The 10,611-nt window shown below is 37.8% G+C and overlaps 1 protein-coding gene across 2 annotated transcripts; it reads right to left on the minus strand.

Annotated features, from left to right (window-relative positions):
• six6a (SIX homeobox 6a) lies at positions 1-10,374 on the minus strand. Of its 2 annotated transcripts, none has more exons than XM_056761496.1 (3): positions 10,302-10,374; positions 1,311-1,983; positions 1-525 (listed from the first exon to the last, which is right to left on the minus strand). In XM_056761496.1, the coding sequence occupies exons 2-3, from the start codon at positions 1,880-1,882 to the stop codon at positions 360-362; spliced, it is 738 nt and encodes a 245-aa protein (XP_056617474.1). In that variant the 5' UTR covers positions 1,883-1,983; positions 10,302-10,374; the 3' UTR covers positions 1-359. The 2 variants fall into 2 exon arrangements, with proteins under 2 accessions (XP_056617474.1, XP_056617473.1); XM_056761495.1 differs by lacking the exon at positions 10,302-10,374 and adding an exon at positions 10,076-10,125.
• Positions 10,375-10,611: the final 237 nt, after the last annotated feature.

Here is a 10,611-nt window from a genome sequence, read left to right on the forward strand (position 1 = left end):
ATGGACCAATGACATTTTAAATATGTAAATAAACACTATATATATGAAAAAAAACAAGTGAACATAAAAACAGTATTTAGTCTTTTCATAATGAAGTACACACAAATACAACAGTAAATTCGGCCCTTCGATATCCCCCCCCAAAGATCCCTTTGGCTGTTGTAGTGAGAAGCATGCTTTCTCGATAAGAATCATTTATTCCACGATCATGTGAACGAATGCAATATTCGCGCGCCCCTTCAATCCTTCACATTTTAGGCTCTGTGCTCTCCTTGGGCCGGTTATAGGCACTGGAGTTTGTTTTTTTAGATTGTCTCAGTCTTACAGTTCTCCTGTTTGCTCTTTTGAAGCTTGTGAGGTTAGATGTCACATTCGCTGTCGCTGGAGGTGATAGAGATGGCGGAGGGGGCGGCCTTGCTCGAGAGACTGACCTCTGGGCTTGAGGCGGGTTCCAGTCGGTCTCCTGTGGTGTCATCGTCCCCCAGCGATCTGATCGAGACACCAGACAGAACCTGCTGCTGTAGCCTTCAGGGACGAAGAAAACAGTTGTAAGATGTATTTTCGTTGGCATCAACATTCATGGAGACAAAACTTGAACATGATAATAGAAAACGAATGTCTTTTGTTACGCAGAATAATTGTAATAGCAGTTAGAAAGTCTTGCTTTTATCCAATTCAACTGCAATGAAGTCAAACGATATTTATTAATAGACACCCCCTCACACCATTCAAAGACAAACGAATCTTCTATTTCAAAATGTTATTGTAGTAAGGTTTTCGGGCAGGAATTGCCTCAAATGAAAATGTGTCTATTATTATATAAAGGCCTAGTTTTAAATGTTTTATTTGCTCTTTAAAAAAGGATAAACTAACACTTAAAAATACGTTTTGTTTACGAAACCCTAATCAAAGTTATGCAGTCTATTACAATTTTTTACTTCAATAAAACCAAATATCATAGACACAAATTTAGGTTTTTCTAAACACTGTACATGGCAACACTTATACCACAAAAGACAAACAAGTTGCAGTATAAAAAAGCAAACCAGGAGTTACACAATTTAACCATTTGACTAATGATATGAGAATGACAGATAGGCTATGAGACGACAGGACTTTTGTGTTGAGTACTAGTCCAGAGAAAAGATACTTTTTAAAATATTTACGCAAGGATATTTAATCCTAATCTTTGAATTTATTCTCAGCAGTTGATATGTGCCCAATGGGGCAGGTGATCAAAAGCGTCATATAAACATGGGAAATTATGGATCATTTTTACCGTACTGCACACGTTGATAAAGGGTCTATACCTGTTCTTGGCCGCCGCCGCCCGGTCTCTCTGCCTCCGATTTTTAAACCAATTGCCCACTTGTGTGGGTGTGAGTCCAGTCGCTTGCGCCAGCTCTCTCTTTTTGTTGGGGTTCGGGTAAGGGTCCTGCAGGTACCACTCTCTCAACAGATGCCGTGTCCTCTCCTTAAAACAGTGGGTTTTTTGCTCGCCGTCCCATATCGTCCTAGGCAGTGGAAACTTCTTTCGGACACGATACTTGTCCACGGGTCCTAACGGACGTCCGCGGAGTTTCTCGGCTTCCTGGTAATGCGCCTCGAGCCACAAAGCTTGCAGCTTCGCGTGTGAGTCTTTGTTAAATTTGTGGTTTTCTAATATGTGGTAGAGCTCACGGAAGTTGCCCGCGTGAAAGGCCACGACAGCGCGCGCGCGCAGGACTGACTCGTTCTTCCCGAGGACTTCACAGGCGGACGGCGCCACCGGGAGCGACCAGAGGAAGCGCCCGAGCCTCTCCACGTCGCCGCTTTCCTCTAGCGTCTCGCAGACCCCCGCGACCTGCTGGGGGCTGAAATTCAGAATAGGCAGCTGGAACATGGAGACTTGTCTATCCTTCCGGACTCTAATCTCGCTCTTCTTCGCTCCTGCCGCTCGGTGTTGCTGCTCGTCTGTCTCGCCCTTCTTTTTGTTTAGTGTCTCTGCAGAATCCAGACAAACAGAAAATGCCAAAAGTTAACAGCTGTTTCAAAAAATAAGCTTAGGAGCGATGCCATGCGGCAGGCTCGTGCAGCCGGAACGGCAAAATCTCTTCTTTGATTGCGTGTAAGCATAAAAACTGGTGCCAAAGTGTTTTCTGAGGGAAAAAAATAAAAGAACATTTAGCCCCTGCTGCCGATATTCCATTGGACTTGTCAGATTGGCTATGTGGTTGCCATGGACACACGTCAATCACTGTCAGGTTTGCCAATCACGCGTGAAGCTGAACTGGATTTCAGCACCACCCAGCGCGCAACAGCGCCTTTCAGCGAAAGCGTCATACTGACCTTTACGTTTGCTCTGCTCAGACACATTGAACGTAGTGTTGTCATTTGGTGGAAATGTGTAAGCAATTCCACCCGAGTCGTCTATAAAATGACCGTTAAAACAGAGCAGACGTCAGTTAAATTTGTAACACAATTATGATCATTTTTTTTTATAGTTTATGCATTTATGAATGTTTTGAAAAGCCTGGGTTTACACTTGAAGGTGGTATTTACAAATTACGATATTTATTATATACAGATATATATATATATATATATAACCCTTATGTTATCAAAATAGATCATATTCGCTCTCTCCCTCTCTCCCTATCTCTCTCTCTCCCTGATTGAGTATCAAACACACTTTATTTGGTTCGCTTGGTAGGAATCCAGATAGATGTGCAGATGGTTGAAAGTACGGGCCCATTAAGTCTGCAATAGAGGTAAAATTCCTTCTGACGGAAAAGCTTTAAATTATTTTCAGACACATTTATTCAACAAAAACCAACCACCAGTTGCCAGTTTTTTCATTTTTCACAATGGAAGCCTCTTTTGACATCTTTACAAGTTATTTGATGTCATGATTTGTCACACGCAGAATATTGTGTTCATTAAAAAATAACTGCATCTTCACAATGCAAAATCGAATAATAATAATCTAATACAAAATTATAATTTAATTGTTCATTAGTTGATATACTTATGGTATACTTATAAGTACATAAGTATATGACCAGAGATTGTGATTCCACATTGCCATACTGCAAAAATGTAAAGATTTTACAAAAATTCAATAGGCTACTTATAAAAATATCTTCTGTCTTTAAAAAAAAATGTTCTCAACAACAACATACGTGCTGTAAACAAAATCAAATCGAATCGGTAATCCTGCAAATAAAATGTGAAAAATCATTTGTTCCATTTCTCACAGTTGCTTACATTCTTTAACCTCACTGACAAAATGACATCCTGCTCCATGTATATGCCAAAGAGCAAGTCAGAGATGGAGCGTGCACAAACTGAATAATAAGGATTACACACATAATGTAATGCCTGACACCGCTATCCCTGAATGACAGAGAGCGAGACAGGAAAGATAAGGAGTGACACTCACACAAAGAGTTCTGTTTTCTACTTGCAGTTACAACACAAACAAATCAGACATGATGATCCCCACATTCTTTTTATGACCAATTATTTAACAAACTACATATGACAATTTCACCAGTGTGTAAACTCTCATTGTTATTTCAGTGGAGTGGCCACAAATACAAGTGTTGGAATGAAGATCATAGGCAGCAAATAAATCATTTTCAACCGTATGCTAGATTTAGACCAGTGAAAGTATATCACAACTCAGTCTGACAATTTCCACTATAAAAAAGGATTGAAAAAAAAGTCTGAAATGACATATGCTTCTCTGCAAAGATCTACAGTAGCTTTTTCTCCTCTCATCTGAGATCTCAGTTAAAGCAGAAGCAAATAGACCCTGGATTTACGTTCTAATTAAGATATCATGTCTGTCAGAGCTGGAGTGGTTTACTAATACTTCACTGGCCCAGATAATAGCAAATGAATGAGGGATTCGATTAAATAAAATCTGCATTTGCTTCAGTACGTGGACACACCAGATGTGTTAAAGACCTCTGTGCGTGTGGGTGTGTCTTGATAGATCAGTGTCCAGCCACGGCCTTGTCCCGTTTAGATGTAATCTGGGATTTGTGGTAACAGAGAAGACCTCTTATCCTCTGACCCTTCTGGCTTATCTATCTCTCGCTCTCTGTCTCTCTCTGGTATCCAACAGCGGGACATGAATAAGCAACATCCCTTTCCAATGTTTAGTTTGCCACTGTATTTCGACTGTACCAATGTGCATTCAAAGGTTTTTAGTATTTTACAGATGTAAATAGACTGTAAAATTTCTTAAAGATAGACGATTGCAATGCAATGAACAAGTCACGTAAATTCTTTGAACGAACGAGGTAAAGATCTGATGGAGAATTTCAATTATCATGATGATTCGCATTTTCATTTGCATCACAGGAATCAAACAACAAAAAAAAAACCTTTAGCTTTAAACCTGAGAATGCAATGTCTATCCCAGACACAAATGAGCCATTTCGGTCTACATTAACTGTTACTTAGCAACGAGACACACCAGGACCGGATAAGCTCCACTTACCCCTGTTCTGATAACCACAAATCAGTCAAAACGGTGGTACGACTTACTGGTGACCTATGTGTTCCTCACATGTAACGGATTATGATTTGACTTCAAGGATTATTATTTACATTAATGGTGTTTTACAAATTACAATAAATTAATGTTAAAGTCAATGCAATCGTTGTCTAGAGGCAGTTTACGATCTCATCTAATTTGAATGACATTCGCTACAATATCAAGAATAAATGTTTGTTCAGAATAACTACCATGTTCTACAAAACATTCTTGTAGGTTTGTAAAATTGCAGTTTTTAATTTTGACTGAAACCCATAGGAAATCCTAAAGGCAACTAATTGGAAATCAGAATTCAAGACAGACAAAGCGTAAAAATAACTTGCATGTGCATAGGTACTTGTATAATCGTAACAAAATTGTCTTTAAACAGGGCATCTTAACATCTGTTGGAGCTGCACATTTCAGAGAAATAATCTCTGCCTCCGCTTGTGTGAACGTTGAATGCCATCTGATAGAGGATAAAAGTTGCTGAATGAATTTAGCTACGGCTTACAGAAAGAGAGCAGGAGCGTGTGCATGGATGACAAGGTCAGTAATGAGTGTGTCAGTAAGATGTTTACGGCTGGCAGTTATTTGTGTATTCAGGGCATATGTCAAATGCCAATCTGACACTTTTCATTTTTATGAGAAAATCTAGAAACTGTATGTGTGTTGAGGGAATCACAAATTTGATGTCTTAAGGCAGTTGATTCACTCACTAGTGACAAAGAAAAGTGACATCGAGGAACGGGTCATCTTAGAAAAAAGTGTGTGTGTGTGTGGTTTCTTCAGCATTGAGTTTGACAACCAGTGACAGTGGAGACTCCGCTCACTTCACACACACAGTTGTGAGTAAAATGTGTCATGTCACTTTGGGTTCTGTGATGGTCTTACTCTGTCAGGGAATGCGCTGTGCTGTGATACTCTTGTGGTAAGGGACTCATAAATCTGAGATCAAGCCTTAAGCCCTCAGCTATAGAGGAATGTTCTGGATTTAGCTTTTCTCTGCCTTTGTTCACTCTCAGCATCTCTAGTGTACAGAAGAGAGAGAGAGAGAGAGAGAGAGAGAGAGAGAGAGAGAGAGAGAGAGAGAGAGAGAGAGAGAGAGGTGGTCTGTAGTTGAGTGGGTTTGTCCAAGACAGTTTATCCACGTAAAGACATACAAGTTAATCCTTTTAGCCAATCAGCTAGCAGACAATGCCATCTGTTATAGGGTTATTTTAAAGTTCAGCGATCACTTGTCATTGCCATTACACTCCTTGCACACACGGAGTGTGTGACCCTGGACCACAAAAACAGTCATAAGTCACATGGGTATATATGTAGCAGTAGCCAACAAAACATTATATATGTCAAAATTATCAAATGTATTTTATGCTAAAAATCATTGGGATATTAAGTAAAAATCATGTTCCATGAAGATTAGCAAATGCGAATGCAGTAAAATTGCGAACAAAAATGGCCCTCAGATTCCATATTTTGGCTAAATGCTGTCCTAACAAAGCATCCATCAATGGAAAGCTAATTTATTCAGCTTTCAAATGATGCATAAATCTCAATTTTGACAAATTGACCCTTGAAACTGGTTTTGTGGTCCATTTCACACATTTGAATTGAAAAAAGTTGTCAAAACTAGCGGAACAGATTGAAATGAAAAAAGAAAAGAAAGAATAAACAAATACATGAACAAAAGAACAAAAGAAAGAGACCTTTGTTATACTCCCATGTGGTTGTAAATCCAAAGCAAACAATAATATCTTACAATATCAGTATCATAATATAAAAATTACCCCAAAATCCAGATTTTAACAGTTTGCTACCAAAAACCTAGAGGGATAGTTCAGAAAATGATTTCATCATTTAAACTCCCTCATGTCATTCCAAACCTCTATGAATTTCTTCAAAACACAAAAACGAAAATTTGGTAACCCAATAAATTATTTTCTGTTCCACAAAAGAAAGAGTCACATACTCTTGTCACATTTCGACCACAAATGAGCACAGTTTCTTTTTTTTGGACGGAACTATCCCTTAATAGTCATTGAGAGTGACTAGTAAATTAAATATATTTTGTGAGACATAAGGCAATGGAGTGAGTCATTGCAGCTAAATAAACCTGCACAGGGTGATGAGAACACAGAATCCAAGATTTTATCTTGCGAGAAGAAAGAGACCACTAAGTAACATGAGAGCTGTTTTTTTTGCTTGAGAAAAAGGTCAATCATGCAGTCTACAAATATATACACTAAATACAGTAAAAAATATATGCCAATTAGAAAAGTATTCTTTAGAGATTCAGAAATATTTAACAATACAGAAATCCTCGGAAGAAAGAATAACAAATATTTCTATCAGCCCACTTTCAAAGAGATTATTTTAATTGTTTACATTGATTTAGCCAAGCACATTTTCTGACCTCTCAGTCAAACATATTGAAAGAGAGGTTTTAGCTTTTAAAAACGGACCCTGACTTGAGCACTTGCCAGTCAGTCACCTAGCAACAAGTCCATCCTGCAGTCTCTTTCTCAGCTCCCCGGCCTGCTGAGAGGGGTGTCTGAGTGTATATTTGGGGGGGCTGTTGAGTTCACAGTACTCTACTCCCTATTGACCAGGAAGTCCTTTCTGTGAGAATAACACAATACCAACTCAGACAAAGCAGCCAGGAAAGAGGACAGTCACACACAGTCTCTCACAATCACACACATACACACACTCACAGACGTGGCATATCTCAAGAAAACACACACATACAAACAGAGAAGACCTCCCCAAAAACACAGGGGCCTCTCCTATTGTTTGGCAGCCTAATGAAAATGATGTTCTTTTTCTATTTGGAGCTTGTTAAGGCTCACAGACTCTTTCACTTTCGTGTCTCTCTAAGCCTAACCCCCCCAACCTGCACAGAAGTGAACAACATTGTGAGGTGGTTTCCTTGTGCGCACGATGCTTTTCTGGCTTAAGTGTTTGACAACTTTGTGAAGAATGACAAAAAATACGTACACCCTGAGATCAGATGGAAGAAAAGGTAACACACATATTTCTAGCATGCACATGAAGGTTGCTGCTCACTCACATCTGAAACTCGGTAGACCGCATGGGATAGTGATGGGATCACAAGATGTATAACTTGAACAATGTGCCCATGTAGACAGGTAAAGAGAGCAGTCAACACTTTTAGTTCACAACATATAAAACAAAAGAGACAGCGCAGTGTATTTTAAGCATATTTCAATTCATATATCACAATAACAGCCACGCTTAGAAAAAAAGTATCTTCAAAATGAGTCCCCTTTAGTTCTGCATTCCAAAAAGTTATTTTACGATACCGTTTGTTTAAACAAATCATTTTGTTTTAACATGTTTAAACACAATTGCATTTTGATGAACAGACTTCAAACAGTTATGCTTTGGCTTCAATAGGGAGAGTAAAAGTTGTAATTTTATGCATCTTTGTTTCAAAATGATGAAACGGGGATATTGGCTCATGTTTAATTCCCTTTTAATCTTTGTATTTAAAAGAGTTTCTGGTATATTAATGTTTTTGGGGAGTTACCATTGTAGTAAAGTGTATAGCCTTCCACATAATGGAAACGTGTTATCTGTACTTAAATACTTTTAGTAGGATGAATTTAATTGATTTCACGTTATTTGGACAAGTTTACTCTATTCAGTTTAGTTATTCATACATTAAGTAATTGAGTAGAGATAACATATTTCTGTTATGTGGAACCACTGTACTTAATTGAATCAAGTTGCTTTAAAGTAAAACTTTTTTTAGTCTGGTGAAAAGGCTGAGAGTAGTGTAGAGAATCTAGAGATCCCACGCTTTCTCTCTTAACAGATAACAGGATCGATGTTGCATAGGAATTTCTGTGGCCTTTTCTGTCTCACTGTAGCAGAAACACATTTAAAAAATCCATATGGAAAAAAGTAAATCTGTGCAATAATGACTGACTGTCTGTTACCCCTAACCTTTCTGACTTACATATTCAGAGCTCTTCTTTGTGGCTGCTATCATCAACTGTTTGCTTCAGAATAAGATTTCATTTTAGAAATGCTGTCACTTTGAGCAGTGACCCACGCAGATACATATCATGGAACTACAAAACCGGGAACTCGTATGATAAAAGGAACATTTCAGAGGTGAAGGCCACCTGTGCAGCAAAGCTATAAATGACAGTGTGGTGAGCGAGTCTTTACTGTGTCTCAATGACTGTTAGACTTTTTGCTATTACTATGGCTGCAGATTTTAAACCGACTATTCATCTGTTTTGAACAAATGAGAAAGAATTATTGATACCAAAAAAGTGATATACACTTAAAAAGGGATGGAAACGTACACAACATGAATGTGGTTCATGATGCCATAAGAACCATCTTTGTCTGAATGGTGAAACCTTCCGAAGCATCCAAAGAAGCTTTCTGGTTCACAAAATGTTCTTTAGACTATAAAAAGTAAGAAAGAAAACATAAGAACCATAATACAAGAGAAAGGTGCAGAGGACTAAGGCTATGTTTCATGGTTAAACAGACAGATATCAACTTTTACACAAGATGAGATGCTAGAGACCTTCAAACCTTCAGTGTCAAAAGCACCCCCGGGTAATGTCAGCCTGTCAGAGTACCATAATCTTCAGAGGAAAATGCATCATGCTCGAGATAACATTTTAACAAATACCTTTAACGTCAAGGTACACAAAAACGATTACGATTTTCATAGACTTCAATAATCTAAACAAAAAATTGAAAGTCTATTTGTGGAAAAGTTGACAACATTCAATTGTCAACAATTATAATTATGATTATAATTAATTATATGTTTAGGCAACGCTTTCATGCAAATGAATTAAAAACGGTTTAATGACGGCATAAAACGCATCATTACAATTCAGAAAACAGTTTACATTTTTTTGCCGCAAAATATTCTCTGCTAATGTTTGAAAGCCGCTGTTTTTATTTTATTTCATACTGTTGAAAAATGTGGATGGCTATACAGCCAACAAAGAAATTCTAAAATTGAACAACAAATAGAAACTAGGATTTTTGCTAAATATATATATATATTAGTCTTACCGACTAAATGGGCCAAGAACTAGGCTACAACTTTTGCCAACAAACACAGAACATTTAAAATGTTCTCTAATATACATTTCAAAAGAACGAAAAGATCGAGTAATGTATTTTATATAATAATAGTGATATTATTATACAAATTCAATGATTCCAAGTTTTACAGACTAACTAATTTAAAATAATAGAAAATAGCCTATAGGCTTCACTGACTTGAATTTACGTCTATATCAGTCTTGTAACATTTATTTCACGTTGAAGTCAAACACCATGAACATTTTTAACTGTATATCAGCTTTACGTGTATATATTTTGCTAAGAAACCAAAAAAAACATTATTCGTGCTTAACGTTACATTACAGAATCGTCTCACAACTAACATCCTGCAGAGGCCTACATAACTCTAAAGCAAACTTCATATTAACTTAGGGTTTTTAACCATTTATTTTAATGTATAATTTAAAAAAAGTAATTTCTCACCTGAACAACAAAACGGACGTGTACTCTTCATCCTACAGAATGTATTTACATGCGCACAGCTGCGCGCTTCACCTTGGATGCACTCAGAATGATAATTGGAGGCAGTTGAACTGCAAGCCGTAAATCAACAACCTCAAGTACAAAAACGTCCTCATCATAATTGGGCACGAAGCTATTGTGGACCGAGGGGGCCTGTCGGACCACCCAAAGTAGGCCTAGTGCTTACCCCATCCGACCCGATGTGGGACAATAGCGGGCCACTCGAACCATCCGCGCACGGAAACTCCAGAATGGAGCCAGTGTGCCGCTGAAAAAAAGACGACAATGTTTACATGCCAACATAAAAGGCATCTTTCTTAAATCATGTTTTATAGCCTAGAATTAGCAACAAAAACATACGATATGTTTAATTTGAAAATCCTAGAGTCGTGTTGCCGTTGTAACACATAATGTTTAAAGAGTACGACAACTATTATAAATGTATAGCCTATATTGAATAATTATACATTTTCCAACGTGATTTTATTGACGCAGGT

The sequence above is a fragment of the Triplophysa dalaica genome, chromosome 11 (genome assembly GCF_015846415.1).
Source record: "Triplophysa dalaica isolate WHDGS20190420 chromosome 11, ASM1584641v1, whole genome shotgun sequence".
NCBI lineage: Eukaryota > Metazoa > Chordata > Actinopteri > Cypriniformes > Nemacheilidae > Triplophysa > Triplophysa dalaica.

Bases quoted from the DNA above. Each gene is read 5' to 3' on its own strand.
- six6a (XM_056761495.1), bottom strand. From the start codon at position 10,106: ATGAAGAGTACACGTCCGTTTTGTTGTTCAG. The intron at 1,984-10,075 runs GTGAGAAATTAC...TGGATTCTGCAG, and splicing joins ACGTCCGTTTTGTTGTTCAG to AGACACTAAACAAAAAGAAG. The intron at 526-1,310 runs GTATAGACCCTT...TCGTCCCTGAAG, and splicing joins GCGGCGGCGGCCAAGAACAG to GCTACAGCAGCAGGTTCTGT.